Source organism: Taudactylus pleione, unplaced genomic scaffold, assembly GCF_031769625.1.
Source record: "Taudactylus pleione unplaced genomic scaffold, aTauple2 ptg000038l, whole genome shotgun sequence".
Classification (NCBI taxonomy): domain Eukaryota; kingdom Metazoa; phylum Chordata; class Amphibia; order Anura; family Myobatrachidae; genus Taudactylus; species Taudactylus pleione.
In genome coordinates this window covers 2,964,095-2,987,644 of record NW_028284440.1, presented here as the reverse complement: position 1 = coordinate 2,987,644, position 23,550 = coordinate 2,964,095, and the positions used below count along the sequence as shown (strand labels likewise).

General features: G+C 42.6%; 1 protein-coding gene across 2 annotated transcripts in view; it reads right to left on the bottom strand.

Moving 5' to 3' along the window:
- RAB3IP (RAB3A interacting protein) overlaps window positions 1-23,550 on the bottom strand; it is an 81,704-nt gene that overhangs the window by 20,776 nt on the left and 37,378 nt on the right. For both annotated transcript variants that reach the window (XM_088452521.1, XM_088452520.1), the window contains exons 5-8: window positions 21,956-22,033; window positions 20,524-20,724; window positions 7,538-7,666; window positions 6,339-6,451 (exon numbers count right to left, since the gene is read on the bottom strand). In XM_088452521.1, coding sequence (XP_088308647.1) covers window positions 6,339-6,451; window positions 7,538-7,666; window positions 20,524-20,724; window positions 21,956-22,033 — 521 coding nt within the window. The remainder of the gene's footprint in view (window positions 1-6,338; window positions 6,452-7,537; window positions 7,667-20,523; window positions 20,725-21,955; window positions 22,034-23,550) is intronic.

The following is a 23,550-nucleotide window of genomic DNA, read 5'->3' as shown; positions in this document are numbered from 1 at the left end:
AGAGTGAGTGTGGCCAGTCCATGAAGAGGGTATAATTATCACTTAACCAGCTTAATATGCATCATACAAAGTATATTGTGTGTCATAATTCCAGCATATAGAGGACCAGCAATCACAGAAGCCATTATTTTAGATGTGGGCACCATTCCAGAGTATTAGATCAAGTCCGGGAGTCTGGGGGAGCAGCAGAAGAACCTAGCACTGCCCTGGACATATATGTACATATTGGGCTCTATAGCAGTGCATCCCTAACAGTGAATGTTTTCCAGATCTCCTAGTTGGTGCACAGGTTATTTATTACTGACTGATACGTGTTAAAAGATCCACAGGTGGTGCTAATTATTTCATTTGTGATACTGTGAAGAACATGCAGCACTACTAAAATTCTATTACATTACTATTTCTATTGTGGTCATGGTGTGGGCTTGGGAGGGGGGTTTCCAGGCAGACGGAAACCCCCCCTGCGTTTGCCAATGGAGTCCATGGACAAATATAATTGCACTTACAAATTGGCGAAATGTTACAATAAAAAAAATCCCCAAAAACCATAAAAAGGCATGGCTTAGCCGGTTAGGTTTCAAACACATCTGTTATTACCCGATTCAGTCGTAGTAACAGACCTAGCGAAGCATTTTTCGTATGTACTGCATGTTCTGGGTTCAAATTGGTGAAGTTGCTAGGGCGCGTTCTGTGTGCTGGCAACTTCGATTGCTTAGCAACCCGGATGCTTAAATGATGCGACCTCCGGTCTTGCCAGCATCTGTTACCGCATCCCTGCCCGACGAGGTGATGTTGGTTGGCGCACTTTTCAAGGTAAGGGGGGTATAAATGAGGGTCCATATTACACTTATGTATATTGCCTGGTTTTGTGAAATATCGTATATACACTATGGTGATTATGCTGTGATGTTGGAGTCTTGATAAAGGTCCTCCGGGACTGAAATGTCGACAACTTAATACCTGGCTTTGCCATGAAGTTGAAAGATTAAATAGCGTGATACTTTAACTCTAGTGAGAGCTCCCTATTTTCCACACCTGGGAAATATACCTGGATTTATAAACACACACACACACACACACACACACACACACACTCGAGGGTTGATTGAAAAGTAAGGAGACTGCCTCTGTTTTTCTGTCCCATAGATAAACATTACAATGTTATGCTGGTTATTGTGAAACTCATACATAGATGTGTCTAGCTCATACATAGATGTGTCTGAACCTGCGGTTGGACTGCCATAGTCGTCTTTGTTTGGTCACAGTGAGTGGAAGATCTTCGTACGTTTCGTCATGGCGGATGAGGAAGACGTGTCTGCGAGATTACGTCAGATGTGCAATTGAATTTTCTGTTAAACTTGGAAAAAGTGGAAACGAAACTCATGAATTGTTACAGTAAGCATACGGTGGAGAAACAATTAGCCATGCTGCAGTATTTTGGTGGTGTAAGCACTGAGAAGAAGGCAATACGTGAGTGACTGATGAAGCGCGTTCTGGGAGACCATCCACTGTGGTTACAGATGTCAACATTGCCAAAGCTGTGGAGATGTTGCAAAACGACAGAAGGTTAACTTTTCGCAAACTTTCGTCTTCACTTGGCATCTCATTCAAACTGGTTCAGCATATTGTTACAAAGAAACTGAAAATGCATCGTGTGTGCGCCAGGTGGGTACCCCGAAATCTCACGGAAGAGTAAATGAGATGATGAGTTGAATCGTGCAAGAACACTGGGCCTGATTCAGAGCCGGACGCTCTGACAGAGCGCTTGCTCTGAATCAGGGCCGGCCCTCTGGTTTTGCAGAACGGCCTCCTGGCCGATCGCATAGCTGTGGGTGACCACCCACAGCTATAGCGAGCAGCCATGATGATGGTCGCAATAGCCAAGACCATCGTGACCATTGGGCTTGCGACGAGACCCTTGTGGTAGGGTCTTGTTGTCGCAAGCCCAAGAGTGCACTTGTGACGTCAGTGGGGCCAGCCCCAGACGGTAGGCGTTCCCAATGGAACGCCTCCGTCTGGGCAGCCACGCCCCGGGCCCGCCCACCAAAGGGGGCGTGCTGTCACGCAACATCGACAGCACGCCCCCTTTGGTACGAGACCCGGAGCGACGGTTTGCCCGTCGCTATCCGGGTCTCGTGCATGCGCGCGACGGAGCCGGCTCCGTCGTGCGCATGCGCACTGGGCCACCATCGACCTGCTTGTGAGCGCATAGCGCTCACAAGCGGGTCTGAATCAGGCCCACAGTTCGAATGTCGGAAAGTATAGCCGATTTCCTGTCATCGAATATGACAGGTGACGAATTGTAGATTTGTCATTATGATCCGGAATCCAAACAGTCCAGTGTATTGGAAACACGTTAATTTGCCACCGCCCAAAAAATTCTGTGCGATTCCTTCGGCATGTAAAGTCATGCTTCTGCTGTTCTTTGATGCGCATGGTATGATCCTACAGCACTGGGTTCCCAGTTGACAAACAATTAATGGTGACTACTATGCAACGTCCTGAAAACCCATTTGCATGGAGCTATGAGGAAGAAAAGACCACATTTGCTGAAGAAACAGTGGTTTTTACTCTAAGACAATGCCGACCACATGTTGCATTGGCATCACTGACTGAAATTAATGGGATACCACTGGAACATCCTCCATAAAGCCCGGATTTAGCACCCTGTGATTTCTGGGCATTCCCAACCCTGAAAGAAGTTCTCAACAAAAGATGAAGTGAAAAATGCCACAGCTGCAACACTAAAAGTGATGTCACATAACAGTCTACTGCATGTTTTTGAAACGCTACAAACATTTATTGAATGTGAAGGACACAACTTTGAAAAAGAAAAATGTTCAGATCCTGTGGAGTCATCCGATACTAAATTTAAAAAAATCAGTTTCGTTACTTTCCAACCGGCTCTCGTGTATACCACATAGTGTCCACACTCACGTTTTGTGAAGTTCAATGCTGGGGTAGCTGACCCAAGCAAGGTAAACACCTTGCTAAAAGACAATCTCCAAAAAATGAGGGTGCACTCACCAGACTTCAAGGAATGTTCATAAAATATTTGATTTTATTTAGGTCATCTTAAAAGTACAGCCATCAACGTTTCGGTCCAGTCCAAGGACCTTTGTCAAGATGCAAGTACATGTAACACTGAGCACATATACACATACTAATTACATGATTAAACAATTAACATAAACAAGTACTTTCCACTTAGGTCACCTGCAATATACCAATGTACTACTATAAACAATCATATCTAGCATTTAGATTAAACAAACAGTTGTTGTTGAAACTCAGTAATAGATAAATAATGAGCACAAATGCAGCTTAGTTGACCTATAAAGATTGCTCACCATTCTGTGTACCATAATCCAGCATGAAGTGCCAGCGTGCATTCCAGCTACTACTACTTCCCCCTTCTGGAACGCACACACCCTGGTTACCAGAAAAATCTAGAGATGCATCCAGGAAGTAGACAAACACTTAAATCATGTGACTCAAACCAGAGTCATGATGAACAGCGCCAGTTACGGGAACGCTGTCCAGTCATCTGGCTGCAATACAAACTCCCCTGTTACCATGGATACATAAACAACGGAAAAAGATAATATTGCCAGGTTTATGTGCCAATCGCGTGTGTTCCAGTCATTGTTTCTTATACTGGACAACACGCACACAGAGCGACCCAAAGTGACCATTAGTATTTCTAGTGAACTGTAAAACTTCTTACAATAAAGAAAAATCAAGTGTGATAGGCAAAGGAACCGTGCAATCCTCCAAAAACATGCAAATATATTGCATGAAATGCATGCCATACATATTTAAATAATGCATGTCAAACATAAACAAAACAATAAACAAATAAAAAAAATATTTATAACCCACTGACACACAACTCATGGCTCTCCATTATGCTGGCCATACACGCTACAATTATCAGGGTGATCCACCTGATATTGGCGGATCGCCCCGATAATTGTAGCGTGTGTGCGGGCGACTGAGGGTTAAATATTGCTCGGTCGGGCATGCAGGATTGTCCAGCATGCCTGTCCGATGCGACGTTTACCCGGTAACTGTCGGCCGCATCTGGCAGTGTATGTCCAGCGTGGCCGACAGACAGACATTTCCTGTGTTCCTTCCTACGGAAGAACAGGGAAATGTCTCCTCCCCCAGGGGCGGAGCGCGGATGTCGGGCTATACACTGAGATTTCTCTCTCAGTGTATGCCGGCGACATCTGCGGCTGGCAGCCGGCCAGATAAAATGTCTGTCGGTCTGACAGACATTTTATCTGGCTGTGTATGCCCAGCATTAGTCTCCAGAAAAAAATAAATAATAATAATAAAAAAAATAATAAATAAAAGAAAAAATGCTGGAATATATGAAAAAATGCTGGAAGTGCACCCATCATGAAAAAATTCACAAGAACATACTCCAATGGGCTGCTTCGTTAAGTCCCTTTGGATAAATAGTGTCAAGTTTATGTGTCCATAATGCTTCCCTCTGCAGAAGCAATTTACCGCTGTCTCCTCCTCTGCTTGGTGGTGGCACCCAGTCGATAATTATACATTTCACAGTAGATAATGGATGCTTTCGTTCACAGAATTGTCGAGCGACCGGTTTATCAGAAGTCCCGTTCGTCAGGGCTGATCTAATAGATGACCTATGATTGGCCATTTGCTCGCGAAATGGTCTTATAGTTTTGCCAATATAGTACAATTAGCAGGGACAAATGAGAGCATATACCACAATCTGTGGTGCAGGTAACTCTATGGCGGTATAAAAGTATCTTTTATAAGTAAAAGTATTTATATGAATAGCAGGTAAAAAAAAGTGCAAGATCTTTATTTTGGGGTGCAAACATGGGGAAACACCTCAGAACCCTTGGGACAGCCCCCCAAAGGAAAAATCAACAAAAAAAGTTCTAAAAATTAGCTCAGAACACCCCAAAAAAGTACTTTCGTTTTGGGGGCGAAAAAGTAAAAAAGTGGAGTGACAAGCATAAAACTAGCGAAATAGACTTCTTGGGGGTCTGCAAGGATGTGTCACGTGTTTTTAGGACTGCAGGTACATCGCAGGTGCCTTTTTTTTTAAAAGTTCACTTTACCCCAAATTTGACTGGACAACTTATTTTTACCACAAAATACTGCTTTATGCCATTCTTCACAACGTTTGCAAAGACGCTAAGCAGAAGCAATTTAAAACAATTTAAGTACCCCAAACACTTTTATTAGGGCTATTAGTACACATCTATATTTATTCTCTATGTAAGTGCATCTTTTTTGGGGGTACAGACTGATTTCCCCAATTCAGACTGTATTTTCCACCTGTCCGGCTTTCGTCTGTTTAGCAACTGAATAGGGCGAAGAGCGGGGACGCGCACGGAAAGTTTTCGCATCTGAAACAGGCGAAGCAGGCGGAAAGTCAGACAGGAGAAACTTTTTCTACTTTTCGCCTCTAATGGAATATGGGCCTAAGACTTATGTACCATTTCCAGTTATTTATATAGCACTATGGACCATTATCAGTTATTATCAGTTATTTATATAGCGCACACATATTCCGCAGCGCTTACAGAGAATATCTGGCCATTCACATCAGTCCCTGACCCACTGGAGCTTATAATCTGTATTCCCCACCACATGTACACACACATACACACTAGGGTTAATATTTGTTGGGGACCAATTAGCCTACCAGTACATGTTTAGAGTGTGGGAGGAAACCGGAGTACCCGGAAAAAAACCCACGCAAGCACAGGGAGAATATACAAACTCCACACAGTTAGGACTGTAGTGGGAATCGAACCAACAACCGCAGTGCTGTGAGGCAGTAGTGATAGACATTACACTGTCTGTGCTGCCCCATGTTCCACATGGTCCGGCACTCAACTCCTTGTAATTCACAGAACTTGGGTGCCTTCTGCAAAGGTTTAGGATATTCAAAGAAAGTAGGCAGTGGCACTCAAAAGGTAAATTTTCAACAAGTTTTTATAAGGACATATACATCGTACAGTCAGCGTTTCAGAGAGCCTAACTAGCCCTTTTGTCAAGGCGAGCAGCTGTACAATCATCAAAATATGTCAACTGTTCATGTACAATCGGCCAACTACAGAATACCCTGCAACAGTGTTGTTACACTTTCAATACCCAGGGTCTAAACTCTATATTATATTCAATATTTTTTAATATCCACTTTAAGTAAATTGCTGGAATTGGAACACGATACGTTTTATAGAACAGCATTTCAGTCTGCAGAATGTGTGATCCCAGAGCATGCGTTTATTCAAATTATTTAAAATTACCACTTGGCATTCAACCTTTCTATCTTCATTGTTACTTACTTTGGTCCTCCACATTCAATGGCTGATGCCTTCACAAATCGCACAGGCTGCAGACCAGCAGGCTCAATGCTCAAAGTGTTATTCTCAACAGCTTCCAAGACAGATGCAGCCAACTACAAAACAAGAAAATTATTTTTGTTGGCTGCTTATTTGTAAAGCTACTTCTATTTCAGCATTTTTATAGGGACTTCTCAGTAGAGACTAACATCTATTATGATTAAATACTAGATTATGTATATGGCAAAGTAAGGCCATATTTAATATTCAGTGGGAGACCCAGTAACATCACGATGATGTAAGGAGGATTAACTCAGAGAGGTGCACTATAGGAGAGCAGGTAGGAGATCGGAGAGAAGATTGGCTCTCTTTATTCACTAACTGCATTAGGTACAACGGTAACCTGGATATACGTAAACTGCAACTAGATTACATAACATTTAATATTAAGACTCATACACTTTTCGTTCAGACTACCAAGCAGAGCATTTTATCAACACTAATTTTTCCCAACAGGATACAGTTGTTCAGTTCTAGTTACATCTGTGTGACTAATTTGCACACAGGCCCCTTTAGTGTGCAAGGAATCTGCTAGACTTTAGCTGGCCACACATCTAAACTACTGCCAACTACTTGATTGGTTGGAATGAAAATCTGGTAATGTATGAGAGTAAATGATAAGCAGCAATTTGCTCCTAAATGCCAGAAAACAGATGAAAATGGTCATCAGACAAGTTTGTAAATGTTTGATTTAAACAATTTGTTAAAAAAACTGTTTTTGTCCATTTTCCGGCGTTTGGGAGCAAATTGCTGATTGTCATTTGCTTTCATACCTTACCAGATTTTCATTCCAACCAATCAACTAGTTGGCTGGTTGGACAGAATCTTTAGATGTGTAGCAAGCTTTTGCCCTTCAGTCTAACAATTCTGCCCATGTAAAATTAAACATACTTGCTCCACTTATGCTTAATCTACAACACATATGTGTAGGAACTTCTAGTTGCCTACATTAATCCTAATTCCCTGAGCTGCAATGGGGTCTCACCAGTTAGATATCAAGGATAATTTGCTAACACAAAGCACCCATGCAAACAGGGAATACAAAAATATATGTCCACATACAGGTACAAGTTAACATTTGTTGTCCCAGCATGTAGGTGGGATTTCAAAAGAACACAAAAATTGCTGGAGGGATTATTTACCTCATTCTTTGGAAATGTTAGACAGGGACAGATGTCCTCCTCATAAATTCTTTTTAAAAACAAGCATGACCTGTCCATCAATGGCTCCTCTTTCCAAGTTTTGAATTCATTGTAAAGAGATAAATCAGCCTAAAAGATGGACATAACACATACATGTGATAAATTATAGCACATATTTCTGAACATACATATGTTGAAGTCATCTAATTTGTAACATTTCTCAATACCAAATAAGATCAATACTCCCTACAGAAGCCGAATAACAGTTGACCAAGCTCTAAAATTGGCTGAAGTAACCTGCAGCGACATCACTACTGTTCTGTGATAGTTTAAGAATTATGATAGCGATTCATTGTTGATTGCTTTGAAAGTCTTGGTCAATGAAGTTTAGCTGCCAGTCAAAAACAATCCATTCTTCAGCTCCGGATATAATTCATTTTGTTTAGACAAACTACATTTAGCCCTATTTATCAACTAGTGACATTCTTGTTATCACTTGTTACTAATCTTAGATGGTGCTCCAACCAATCAGGACCTAACTGTCATGTGTTTGAAAAGTGACAGCTAGGACCTGGAGCACCATTTAAGATTAGTAGCGAGTGATCACAAGAATATCACTCATTAGTTGCAGTAAAGATGCTAAATACTAAACTTATGGTGCATACACACCGTCAGATCTGTCAGATGAACGATTGAACGATTTTACCAATGATTTGAACGATTTCAGAACGATTTCAGACAGTATTAAAATGAATGAAATTATCAAAATCTGACAGTAAGCACAGACGATGTCAGATATCGTTATCTGACATGCGGGAACAGGCATCGCTCATCGTCGCAGGCCCACATGTCAGATTTTCTTTCAGATATGAACGATTTTTAAAATAGTTATCGTTCAGATCTGACACAAAATCTGACCATGTGTATGCACCGTTATTTGTAGAGGCAGAGCTATATTTAGGTAAATTTACATAAACGGATGTCATATATTGTTATTCTTGACATAGTTAGGATGATAATGCGAAGTGAAGAGAACTTGCGTGAACAAAAAAGAAGATTTGGAGTATTGAACTTTTGAAACTCAACCAATAAGTTCCTAGAAGATAGCGGGATCAAATGGGGGTTAGCTCCAGCACTTCTACAACCTTTATTCTCAGGATGTGTGGGTTATTTTACCAAAAAAGGAGGAAAACAAATATATAGTATTTTTAGACTCGCATAGTGTACACTATAACACAATGATATACTGTATACAGATTCTTGGATGTAATCAAGCCTTAGGTAATATTGCACCGTTACTCATAAGTGATTGCAGATTGCAATGGTGTTCTTTCAAACCTTTTGGTAGGTCGTCCTCAGGAAACTCAAAGGGTTATACAAAAAATAACGGAGTACTATTGCATATGGTGAATCGGACAAAATAAATCCTTCAAGGTCGTACTTACCTTTTTCTGAATAGGTTATTCGTCATTGACATTCATTTATAATGTCAGTTTAATTGTCATGGAATAATTTCCAGTTATCTCATTATAAGGCGGTATAAGGAAATAAATAACTTGGTTTACTAGGATCTTCTTAGAAAGATGAATGTCTAATTAGGGATGGTCCTCCCAATTTAAGAGACAATCAATATATAAAAAAAAATACTATTTATTCAAATATGAAGACCCTTCAACCTTAAAGCATAAAATAATTGCAATTAACATAAGTATTAAAAAAAAAAAGACAAAAATAAAATTTAAAAGTAGAACATTTTTAATGAACCTGGTCCTATGGGGTCGCTACATTGACAACATTTAAATCATCTGGAAACGTCAGTGCAGCATTACTTTCGCCACGTGTCAGTGCCGAGTGGCAGGGAAATTTTACTGGCCATGCCACCCGAAAAATATAGCATTGGCAGAACACTGGGAAACAACTGCCAAGTGCTAAGCCAACGAGCAACCTTTGCAGAATGCATCCACGAAACTTACTCACTGCCCAACTGATTTAGACACTACCATATGCATCCACCAATAGGAATCCACTGCCTGATGCCATGGCAATGTGCTATTTCAGTTAAAAGTTTCACTCCTCTCTAATGGATCCAGACCAAGGTGGCACAAATCCCTCCAATTCTGACCCCACATGCAAGTTAATTGATTGTTTACATTCTTCTTCCCACACTATAGTGCCCATTTTCATATATAATAGATGTATTTACATCTATATCTTTTCATATGCATTTTTTCATATATTGCCAGTACTTTGAGTTACTTTTAACAGATCCCTTAACTATTATGCTAACCTTGTGACTTGGTTTATCTTTCTATCATTAACTCCCTCTGCTTCCACAGGTAGGTCATTCGCATATTGAGGTGTGAGAGATTTATATAGAAGCAAACAAATCTGTGATAGGCTTTGCAGCTATTTTGAGGTTACCATCTACTTTATATTATTTTATTGGTCTTTATAGGTGATTTGCAATTATTTTTAGCTTGAAAAGTTCACTCTCCACCTTTAAATAAATACAATTTTATATATGGGGGCATATTCAATTAGGTGCGAAAAGTCCTGTACTTTTCACATGCTGGACTTTTTGCCAGCATCGCTAGTTTTCCATGCGGAAAAGTATCGCGCGCGTCCCCACTTATCCCCGTATTCAATTAGAAATCACCAGAAACGGCAGCCGGCGAAATGCAAACAGGCGAAAAGTGCTGTCAGATTTGGGGAAAATCAGCCTGACACCCCCCAAAAGATGCACTAACATTGGGGTTTGATGTAGATGACCCCGAATAGCCCTGCTGAAGCTATTTGGGGTCCTTAAATGCTCTCATTAGCTGCTAATTAGCGTCTTTTCACAAGTGGTGAAGAGTAGCATTTAGGAGTTTTTTATGGTGAAAATAACTACTCCCAGTAAATTTGGGGTACTTGAAAATGGTTGCAAGCATGGTTAAAAATCGCAAAAGTGAGGTTTTAAAAAATGTGAAAAACGCACCTTCATCAAGCACCTGCAGTTAAAAAAAAAAAACACCCCCATACTTGCAGACCCCCCAAAGTCTATTTTGCTAGTTTTTAAGTTTCTACCCCAACTTTGAACTTTCGCCCCCTTTTTCAAAGATATTTTTTTTGGGGTGCTCTTTAAATTATTTTAGGATTTTTTTGACGCAGTTTACCTTTGGGGACCTGTCCTAAGGGTGCAGGGTGGTTTCCCCACCTTTGCACTCCAAATCCGCAATTCTGCACTTTTTTTCGACTGCTATTCATAGACAAAACTTTTCCGCCGGATTCAATGCATTGAGTTCCGCACTGGCGAATATGGGGATAAGTTTCCGCATAGCTGTGGGTGACCACCCACAGCTATAGCGAGTGGCCAGGAAGATGGTCGCGAAGGTCAAGACCATCGCGCTTGCGACGAGACCCTTGTGGTAGGGTCTCTTTGTTGCAAGCCCCAGAGAGATTTGGGCTCTTACAGAGCCCAAATCTCTCCCACTGACATCATTCGTGATGTCAGTGGGGCCGGCCCCAAACGGAGGCGTTTACATGGGAACGCCTCCGTTTGGGCAGCCACTCCCCGGCCCGCCCATCAAAGGGGGCGTGCTGTCACTCAACATCGACAGCACGCCCCCTTTGGTACAAGACCCAGAGCGACGGATTGTCAGTCGCTATCCGGGTCTCGCGCATGCGCACGACGGAGCCAGCTCAGTCGTGTGCATGCGCACTGCCCCACCATCGACCTGGTTGCGAGCGCACAGCGCTTGCAACCAGGTCAGAATCAGGCCCAGTGTACACAATGTTATCCTCTTTTTCGGTAAAATAACCCACATAGAGCGAGACTAAAGGCTCATACACACTTAACTATATGCTCCATGAGCAATACCGTTAAGTGTTTCGCCTGCACTGCCAGGCTCAATGTCGTTAACGACATTGAGCATACACACTGAATGATATCATTAACGATATCGTTCAGTGACGGCACCCTCCCTCATCCCCAAACTTGCAGAACCTGATGATATCGCCAGGTTGCCCTGAAAGTATGGGCGATGAAAAACACCGTTAATGATATGCGGGAGCGCTCATCAAACTATATCTTGCATACACACTTGACAATATTGAACGTGATGAATGATATTGTTGTCGTTCAATTTATCATCTAGTGTGTACGCGGCTTAAAGGCTGGAAAACCCTAATTTTATATTTAGGATGACGGCAACATCCACATTCAACTTTTTACCCTATATACATTATTTTTTAGAAGTCTGGACTTGTGACCTTTCAATAAGCAGAGGTCAAATGTGCGTTGACAGCAAATAATTAAAACAAGCGAGACCTAAGAGAAAGAAAACAATATATCTGGATATCAAATTGAAGACTGTCCCAAAATTTCAGCAGCCAGTATTTAATGGTGACAAAAATACCAGACAGTATCAGGGAACCGACAGTGCCAGCTGCAATGACAGGAATGCAAAAAATGCATTAACAATCTCCAATGAGTCATCACAACAGAAATCCCCTACACAGTATGTAAAAATAGGACAATTACGTTGTTTACTGTCACAGATAGGGTAAAATGAAAACACATAGATCAGAATTAAAAAATGCAATTGACTGCATTTATTTTTTGAATATGCCCATACAAACCAATATAAATGTAGAATACCGATCTGAATTGGTGGGTAGGCCTATAACCTTGGCCATGATTATGATAAAAACCTCTATTGATTGCAAAAATGTTATTGCATTTATATATTAATAACAATTTGGAGTTGTGCACCTGAGATTTGTCTGTTTCTGTGCCTACAATTAGTCTCATCAGGTAGCACCTCCCATTATATATATTCAGGGTGTGCAGTCCAGGAATCTTTCCTACATAAACCAATATAAATGTAGAATACCGATCTGAATTCCTACACATCTATGGGAACAACATACTTTAATATTTATTTATGGGAAATATGCTGTTTGTAATTTACACCTAGAAAACAAAATAGTAGTAAGATCTATTATTTTTTTAGCCCATCACAGAATTAAAACTACCATGTCATAATGAGGTGAAGAGGGTGAAATAAGATTCCCATTATGAGGAATCTCGTTTTTATGCAGGCACAAAATGCCAGGGCAGTGCCTCCTCATCTTAAATAGATGTACTGATCCCAATCATAATGTACTTGTATAAAATAAAAATATATAATGTTGGAAATTCTACATGTATGGTAAAAACTAAAGTAATATGATCAGTAGATTGTCACAGGCGAAGGGGATTGAGGCTGTGTTCCCGGGCCTGGCCTTGGATCTGTTTGGTTACTCAGATGCTCTCTAAAGAAGACTGGGTCTGATGAAGTTCCTGCGCATGAAGGAACAAATAGACAGGAGGATCCTACGAGTGGAACGGGACGCCTGGTACCCTGGTTACTACCAGGAGGTACTGAACTCCAGGTATAATGGAGGACAGTTGGTATTCCGGCTAGGACAGGAGGGTAACTGGACTCCAGGTATAATGGAGGACGACTGGAACTCCGGTTTGGACCGGGGGGGGGTAACTGGACTCCAGGTATAATGGAGGACGGTTGGAACTCCGGTTTGGACCGGAGGGTAACTGGACTCCAGGTATAATGGAGGATGGCTGGAACTCACAGCAATGTAATACTAGAAAAGTCAGCAAGAACGCTATATGGAGCACAGTAAGGGAGCTCACTAGACTAGGCTAAGAGTCCTGTTGCACTGGCAACTGGTTGCTGCAGCAGAAATCCTTTTACTTAGGTTGCTGGATGCTGATTGGTGGAGACGGAGTCACACGGGCAATCCAACATGGCCGCGCCCATGGACCGGAGGGCTGCAGTCCAACCCCACAGATGCCTGAGCAGACTGCGGGTGCAGGAGAGAGGACACTGACAGAGCCAGCGGGAGAGGAGAGAGCCGCTGCCGCACTATGTGAGTGCCAAGGACGCCGCGGGTGAGCGCCCGCAAAGGTAAGTAACGGGTCTGGTTCTGGGGTCTCTGCGGGGACGTATGACATAGATCTAAATAAGCAGATGAGTTTATTTTAGATATTATTAATTGAAGGACTTATTCTGTCACAGTATTGTGCATACCTAAACATACAGATGTGTGCACATACACCTATCCTCAAATTGCTCCAAATAGTCCTGTTTAGCGCTCCATGAACTTTGCGAATTAGGGCCATATTCAATTTGGAGCGAAAAGTCAGTTATCAGCGATAATTTATCGCAGATGACGTAAATTTCGCCATTGTCACTTATCCCTATATTCAATTTCAAAGACTTTTCGCAGGTGCGAAAAGTCTTTGTAAAAAAATGGGGATAAGTTTTCACCACTGCATAGGTGGCGAAAAAAAAAGTGCAGAATTGGGGTTTTAGGGTACAGAATTATAAAAAAAAAAAATAGCCTGGAGCCTATGGAATGTCACCTTAATGTAATGTGTCAAAATTTTACAAAAAATTAGCATAGGACACCCCTAAAAAGTGTTTTTCGTTTTGGGGGCAAAGAAATAAAAAAAAAGAGTTGGGAGACAAACTTAACAACTATCGAAATTGACTCAGGGGGTGTCCCCAAGTATGCGGCAGGTGTTTTCTAGAATGCGGGTGGTTGCGGAAGGTGGATTTTTGAAGAATTTTTAAAATTCACTTTAGGGACTTAAAAATATGCTTGCACCCATTTTCATGTACCCCAAATTTGATGGGACTAGTTATTAAAAAAAAAAAATAAAGCTAAATGCTATTCTTCACCACTTCTTCCAAGACGCATTTATGCACCTGCCGCAGCTGTTCAAAAACCCCAATTATCTTTAGCAGGCCAATTTGGGGGTACCAATAGTGATCCCCATGTCAGACCATCTTTTGGGGGGGTGACAAGCCGATTTCCCCAAAAGCGACAGGACTTTGATACTTATCTTTCCGCTGGGTCCAGTTTTCGCTGATTCCTAACTGAAAACGGGGATAAGCAGGCACGACCCCAATACTTTATCCCCTGCAAAAACAGCGTTGATGGCGAAAAATCCGACCTCGTTCTTTTCGCTTCAAATTGAATAAGCCCCTTAGCCGCCAAAACACATTCTAAGTAACTAGGTGAAATTAGATGCAAAATTTAGGATAAGGTAGCACAATCGATGAAAATGTACACAATATAAGCCCGTATTCAATTTGAAGCGTTAAGTCCGGATCCACGTTAAGTTACTGCCGATGACGTCATTATCGCCTGTTTTGGTTTTACCCCGTATTCTTTTGAAAGACTTTCTGCCTAGGCAGAAAGTCAATGCAATGTAATAGGCGATAAAGTATCGCCTATGAATGGCAGGTGGAAAAAAGTTCAGAATTGGGGTTTTGGGGTGCAACGTTTCAGGAACCCCCATGCTGCCTTCAGACAGTCCCCCAAAAGGTAATCTGTGTCAAAAAAAACAAAACAAAACAAAAACTTAAGGACACCCCAAAAATTTACTTTGAAAAAGGGGGCAAAAAAAATGCTGGGGTACAAAGTTAAAAACTAGCGAACTTGACTCTAGGGGGTCCCCAAGTATGCCCCAGGTGTTTTTTTCATTGCAGGTGTTTGCGGCGGGTGGATTTTTCACGATTTTTTCATCTTTAAATATGCTGACCCCCATTTTAAAGTACCCCAAATTTGCTGGGATAAGTTATTTTCTGGAAAAAATACTCCTAAATACTATTCTGCATTAGGTATAGAAAAACGCTATTTAGCAGCTATTGAGCCCATTTAAAAACACCAAATACCTTCAGCGAGCCAAATCAGGGGGTACCATAGTGAACCCCCATGTCAGAGCATCATTTGGGGGGGGTGACAGGCTGATTTCCCCAAAAATGACACTAATTTCCGCTTGTTACACTATCGCCGGGTGCTGTTTACGCGAACTTTGAAATTGAATACGGGGTAAAGCGTGCGCGCGCGATACTTTCACGCCTACAAAACAGGCGAAGTCGGCGTTAAGTCCGGGCCGCGTTAATTTAACGCGGCTCGGCTCAAAGTGAATACGGCTCATAGGGTAAAAAGGCAAAAAACAGGTCATATACTGTACACCCTGTACATAAACCTCTGGTTTTTCTCTGCTTTTTCTTCCTCTTCCGTAAATCCATTTCCACCAGCTCTTCCTAATGCCATCCTATTAATTTAGCTGTCCCTTCCCCTGCTTCTTTCCCTCTCTAGTCTTCTTCCAAACATTCCCCAGCTTGATTATTTAACTATAGCTTCTTTTAGCAGGTGGTCTTTCTCCCACCTCCCCTGCACAAAAAAAGCTTTCACAAAAAAACTGTTTTCCACAAGAGCAGTGTATTTTTATTATCTCGAAAAGAACTACAGCCTTGTGGCTGTGGACTGAGGACCTCATTCAGAGTCGCGAGCGAGCGCCGATGCGCTCGTAACCGACTCGATGGTTTGGCATGCACACGCACAGTGGCCACACTGCGCGTGAGCAAGCCCCGGAGCGACAGAGAAACTCTGTCGCTCCGGAGCTCGTTACCAAAGGGGCAGCTGTCGATGGTCGACAGCTGCCCCCGTTTGGTAGGAGGGGGGGGGGGGGGGGGGGGAGAGTGGTTTCCAAAACTGAGGCGTTCCTTTACGAACGCTTGTCGTTTTGTGGGCGGCCGCACTGACATCATCAGTGATGTCAGTGGGCAGCTTCCTGCTCTTTCAGAGCAGAAAGCTCCCTGGGGCTTACGAGTGCCCAGACCCTACTCTAGGGTCTGGTCGTAAGCCCCGATGGTATCGATGGTGACTGTGGGTGGTAACCCACAGTTTAACGATAGACAAGGAGGCGGCCGTTCAGGATGCAAGCGGCCGCCCTGATTCTATGCGACCGCTTGCATCCAACGACCGCCTCTGAACGAGGTCCTGAGTGGTAAGCTAAAGCCACCGAAAAAAAAAAAAGTAAAAGAAATTGAAGCGGCGAAAGGTAGAAATAAGGATGGGGAAGGGTTAAGACTGGGGATGAGAATAGAAAGATTGAAAAGCCAGAGAATTAAAAACAACGGGGTAGATGTACGAAGCCTAGAAGCGGTATCAGCGCATGTTATGTGCGCTGATACCGCTTCTCCCTGATGTATGATCGGGGGTCTGGGCGGTAAATGCCTGGCGCTGTCCCTGCTGTGGCGGCTGCCGGCTCCAGGGCTGCACGCGGGGATCTCGCGATACTTGTTAGATCCCACGCGTGCTCAGTGGAGCCGGCCGGGACTGAGACACAGTGCATCAACACTAGGCTGATGCGCTGTGGTCTCTAGCGGGTAGCGCCGGAGGAGGGAAGTTAACGCTCCCCCTCTCTGGCTGATAAGATGTTCATACATCTCATCGGTAGTGCTTCCTGCTTCGCCTCGGTAAAGAGGCGAAGCGTTATAGCGGCACGTTAAGTGCCGCTATCATACATCTGCCCCAATGGGTCATATGAACACACCGGTTATAGCCTTATAGCCTCTTAGGGACTGTTGGGGGGGGGCCAGTTGCCGGTATTGTGGAAGTAATGTCCCTAACTTACCCTATGCTGAGCTAGGACAGCTTCTTTAGTCTGCAGGGTGTCTTGCAAGGAAGCAGTAATGCTTTAACCTCGGGGTTGATGGAGTCAGATGAAAGGGCCACACAAGGGCAGGACGCAAGGAAACGGGACCCAGACGCCACAACACTCGCAGCGTTTGACGTCATCAGCACCCGCCGTGGTTAAAGCATTACGGCTTCCTTGCAAGACACCCTGCAGAGGAAAGAAGCTGTCCTAGCACAGCATAGGGTAAGTTAGGGACAGCACTTCCACAACCCCGGACTAAACCGGCAACTGGCCCCCCAACCAGTCCCTAAGAGGCTATAACCATTGTGGTCATATGACCCATTGTTTTTAATTCTCTGGCTTTTCAATCTTTCTATTCTCATCCCCAGTCCTAACCCTTCCCCATCCTTATTTCTACCTTTCGCCGCTTCAATTCTGTTTATTTGATTTCCCTCCCGCCCCTTTTTTTTGGGTGATTTAGCTTAGCGCTCAGTCCACAGCCGCAAGGTTGTAGTGTTTTCAACATAACATTAATTACGGAGCTGCTGCATACAAATTTCAAGCGCAGCACGCTATCCTTATTTTTGTGTATTTTATCTGTCCATTTGTCCAGTGAAAACATCAGAGTCTCTTTTGCTAGTAAAAACTAGACTACAGAACATGTTTTAGTGGTCATAGTACATCAAGGCGTGAGAGCGCAGGATCTCTAGGACAGCTACATTTTGTGGTTAGATGTCATTTTACCAGTACTGAACTTATCTTGGACAATGCTCAGATAGAAAATAAGATTTTTGCCACTCACTATTAAATCCATTTCTCTTAATCCATCTGGGGGACACTGGATACCATGGGGTGTAGAGGGCGCTGTACAAGAAGGAGGCACAAGTGCAAACTAAACTTATTTGTGAGCTGCCTCCTCCCTCTTCTACATCCCATAGTGCCTTAGTTTCAACTTTAATAAGCCCATAGGAGATAGAGCTAACGCACATAACAAGAACAACACTCAAACAAGAGAGAGTGAAAGCAGAGTAGAATACAGTTAGGGAGGGAGAGTAGAGTCCGTCAAATGGATTATGCGACATGGATTTAACAGTGAGTATCCTATCTGGGAAACATTGGACACCATGGAGATGTTCCAAAGATGCCCCTAAGGGAGGGTACGCTCAGCTAAGGCTGCATGCAAAACCTTTCACCCAAAACTGGCATCTCTATCTACAAAAAACATTACATTTGTAGATCTTCGAAAAATTATGGATTGAGGATCAGGTGGTCGCCTTGCATAATTGCTCCACAGAGGTACTCTGTAGGGCCGCCCAAGGGACGCTCACATATCTTGTAGAATGGGCCACCAGGGGATCTGAAATTGGAGCTACCGCCAAAACATAAGCTTGTCGGATGATCACCGTGATCCATCTGGCCACCAACTGTTGGATCTCTTGTGAGCAACATAGAGCACCAGGGTTGTCCGTTTTATGGTATACCGCAAATCTCTCCACATAGATATGCAAGGCTCTGACAACATCAAGAAGGCCCAGAATATTCTTGCTGGCAGAAAACAAGTCATCACTCAGAGCTGGAGTCACAATAGCCTGGTTAAGATAAAACCTTGAAACGACCTTTGGCTGAAGAGAAGGTCTGGTGCACAGAACTACCCTGGCTTCATGAAAAACAAAGAAAGGTGACCTGCAAAGGTCTGAAACCTGAACCTTCGATGTAGATAGTTTCAACCCACTGTCTAAGCTGTTCTGCAGGAATGACAGCACATGAGCCAAGTTGAATGAAAGTATGGGCCAGTTTCTGTTCACACCAGAAGATGTAAATTTGCAGCCAAGGATGGCTTTATCATGGTCTGACTTACCTGCTCAGAGAGGCCCTTAACTTGTAAGATCATGGCTGAAACAGAATTGCCGTCAAAGTCAATCGAGCTATGGCCTGATGAAAACATGACCAAAGACTAAGCAGATCTGGTCAGATGGGTAGTCATCAAGGATGATCCATCGGCATGATGAGGATGTCTGCGTACTACGACTACTTTGGCCAGTTAGTAGCCACCAGGATGATGGGAACTCCCTTGGCTTTTGCTTTTTTTCAGCATGTGAGGGAGCAGTGGAATCATTAGAAACAGATACACTAAGCAAAACATCCAGGAGACAGTCATTGCATCCAACAGGATTGCTTTCAGATCCCTCGTGCGCGTGCCGTAGACTGGTACCTTGTGGTTGTTTCGTGCTGGCTTAGAAAATCCACTTCCCAGTTGTCTATGCCTGGGATGAACACTGCCGATATCATTGGCACATGCCTTTCTGCCCATCAAAAGATCTTGACTGTTTACGCCATCATCATGTAACCGCATGTTCCACCTTGGTGGTTGATGTAAGCCACGACTATGGCATTAACCGACTGGATGTTGAGCAACCTTCCTTGAAGACGAGACTGTGCCTGAAGGACAGCCAGATGAATGGACCTTAACTCCAAGATGTTTAATAGAAGTCTTACCTTTTTCTGAGTCCAAATCTTTCGTATACAGAGACCCAACCTCACTGAACCCCAGCTCTGCAGACTGGCATCTTTGGTCACTATGGCCTACTGCCAGGTCGACCATGTTTCAGGTTTCGTCTACTGAGTCACCACAACAGTGATTGGCGAGTTGTATGCGACAACTGAAACACTTGAGACGCCAAGTCAGGATTTGTAAGAAGCAAGATACCATGCTGTCCAGCAAATTCATGCAGTGCAGAATGAACATGTGTAAGGTGAGAGATTGAGGGGAAAAGAATAGCAGCTTTCAACAGGGAGAACAAAGGAACATCAGATCCATTCCACCGGATCCAAAACCTGCCAGATTGCCAAAACCAATTCCTCCACTCCTTGAAGAGTTGTAGAATCCCCCACCCCTTCCAGATCCAAGCTCCCACCAACTTTCCCCTCGTCTGCCCCAGAGAAATTAGAATCCTCTGGAAGCTGAACATGCGCAGAGCCTTGACGCTTGTGAGGGCGGCCCAACAAAGCCTATCCAGCAACGAGGACATGGAGGCCATCGTCTGCTGCATTGAACTAACCACAGGAGGGAGCCCGACTCCCTAACTGGAAATCGACCCCAACCAGATACAGAGGGACTTGTAAAGGATTGGGATCAGTAGGAGGGGCTGCTACAGGGGAAGGGGACAGGGAGAACTGGTTACTCACCAGATGCTGACTATCTGATCTTAGGATAGTCTCCTAAGTAAGTACTGCACTAAGTCCTTTACCCAGGCTGATTACACCATCTTGGCGGCCATTTCTCCAGAAACACGCAGAGCTTGATTCCTTGCAGTGCAAGATGCGCTACCTTACCAAGTAAAAGTCCCTCCCCAGACACTATGGGATGTAGAGGGGGAGGAGGTAGCCCTCAAACAAGCTTAGTTTGCACCTGCTCCTCTACGCCCCATGGTATTCAGTGTACCCCAATAGGATGACAGAAAAGTATTTAAATGTGATATTTATAAAACAAAAATTAAAATGTATTTACCTCTTTACATTTCTTCACAAGTGGCTGCATTACAGAGAGGTCATGAGTGCCGCCACCCATAGCACTGCTTGTGCTTTTGTTCCGTGCATGGCCTTTTTTGAATGGGGTCTTCCCACCCGTCTGCAGCTCTTTTGTGGGGGAGGTTGGGGAGGTAGATAGAAGAGACTTGAGAGCGGCAACCTCTGCTTGGAGTACATCGATCTATAATAAAATAGATTAATATGATGAAATATTGTCTCATTAACCAAAAAGAAAAAAAAAGGAAAAAAAAAACACACATAGAAACCCTAAATACCATTACTTTTCCTTTATTTTTGTTTTTACTTTTAAAGGCTAACTCTACTTTTGTGATTGTTTATATAGTTATGGTTTAATGTGCAAAACAAAGCAGTGCATATAACCCATATCCTAACTGTGACCATTTTTTTATTAAAAAAAACATGGCAGCGGTTATGTAGCACTTAGCTGCCCTGAAGCTGCTGCCATCTTCACCAAGCTGCCGTATAGACTGTAGGTGTCTGGCTCCCTATGCTGTGTCACAAATATGGTTTGAACAGTACATTATGAATAGATGGCATGTGTTTTAGAGCACATAATTGCTACATAATATAATAGACGGCAGTGTAATGCACTCTCGCAAGCAAGACTTTGATCATGTCTTAGTAGCGAAACTAAGCTCTGCAGTACAGCAATAGTCTAGCAGCTCATTCATTCTGATTCAGTGCCACAATGACTGCACTGGCAAGGGGCTGGTATCATTTAGATTTTTGGGTTAAGGATTCCAAGTGACTTCCACTCCCACAGCCACAGCGTGAACCAATGTGGTACATGGCAAAAATACTACTGCAATTTCATAAGTCCCTCAACTATTTGTCATGCTATTCGAGGGTTACAAAAAACAACCTTATGCAGCTTAAGATCTGCAGATTATACACCACTGTTGCCCCTTAAATGTTATTATTTTGCACTTTTTGCAGAGCATCGGTCAACCCACAAAGCTAGGTGCCATTTTACGAGGGAATTACCGAATACCATAAAGTGGGTGAACACATATAAATGTATTAGGAGACAAATAGCTACAGTATACTTGCTTATATACTGTAAATAAACATTGTGAAGCCACGGTTTCTAAGTTACCTTTACAGAATGCACGCTTACCAAAGGCCTCAGCACACATTTAGCTGTATTGTCATAGGTGTATGACTTAGATTCTGCTGATGTGCACATGTGAGGAGGGCTAAGTTGATGTGTGACAGTGTCCATAGTGGTTATGGTTTTTCCGGAAGCGACTTGAGTGGAATTTCTGTATTTACGGATGTCCTTGCTGAATGTGTGCTGTGCAACACATATAAATGCTCTCTATTTGACCCTTGAATGTGTGTGCAGACTGGGCCAATACTGTGATTTGTTGTATGTACTTTTCTCCATATACCTTTCCTTGTGCTTCTTTAAGCTGTTTCTCTGCTGTGGCTTGCTTTACATTTGCCTCTCGTACCATTTTGTGTGCTTCCTGGAACAAATAAAAAGTTGCTCATTACACGTCAGTCACACCCCTAAATTCCACAAGTGACTAATAATTGCAGTTATCGTAAGAGAAACCTGTAACCCAAACAGGATTCCCACTGAAATGTGTCAAAGTTTGAAAGGAGTATCAAGTACAGCACGGGCTTGCCAAGCACATGATACGTGACAAGTGGCCACCGCTGACTGGTGAATACTGCGCCTTACGCTGCACATCATCTTATGTTTTACCCGCAAGCAGCTGTATTCCTAGTAGCGATTTTACACAAAAGACTGGACTTAATGATTACTAACCCTGCAATACAATTCTGCCAATGTTTACACATACACTAAGCTACATGGAGGGATGTATGCAGTTTAAAGCAGGTCAACCTCTCCACTGGTTCATTTCTACTTAGATTTCCTAAATGTTTCTATTAACATCTGCTGCTTACAAGCTGTGATGCTAAGGCTAAATTATTTACTTGGACTTGGGCTTTGACCAACACTCATCTGACTGACATTTAGTTCACCTGACTTGATCATCAACATCTACAGTGTATTATCTACACACATTCACTTCTCTGGAGAACTATGTTGTGCATCAAATATATTTGAGATCTTCCAGTCTCTTTTTTTATTCTCCCCCTTTTCTGCATTTATGTGCTCATTATAGGTTTTAACTTTTATGTTCTATTAAATATTGTATATTGTTTTGAATTGCAACTTTAAGTACTTTGCTAACACTGATCTATTACCAGACTGTCGGCGCCTGCACCATCTCTGTAAAACTGCAAATCAGTTTTGAGGGAATGGCAAATCCCCTCTAGTGTACAGCTGCAGGTTACACCTGATTTATTATTTCAGTACTATAAAGGTTTACCCCTGCTAAAACATTTATGTGTTTTTGCTGTATCCAATACTACACCTAGTGCGGATACTTGTATTTTCAATGTACTAATTGAAACACCTTTCTGTAAATCTTCCTTAAGAAAGTTCAATATTTGTAGAATCCTGTAGAATTATCAAGTTGGATGTTCACCAATATATAAATGTTTACTTTGTAGTTAGAATTGAATTACTCTCTTTCTAATCTGTACTAATAACTCAATAACTTTACCTTTCAATAACAATACCTTTATTATTCAGTATGACTGGAATCTCTATATTCTCTAGATTTGGATTCAAAACTAGTCCTTAATGCTGAAGGTCTGGCTGAAGAGGTAGATGCCACGGTTGCTCTAGGAGGATCACTTTTGGTACAGAAAACCATGACATGCAAGTGCAAAACAGAAGCATTGCTATCACTTGTATTATGTTTTATAATAATATTCAGGGCTCTTGCAATCAGAGGATCTGGACCTCCATCCTCCAATGGTATAGCAGTCTCTTGAAGGGAAAACATTGTGTCATTTTTAAAATAAGTTTGTACTTCTCCATTTGATTGTATCCTTATCCAATAGATATTTAATCACCTTGTGTACTACACTCTTCATTTTACTGTTTTGCTCCAAAAATCATCTTGCG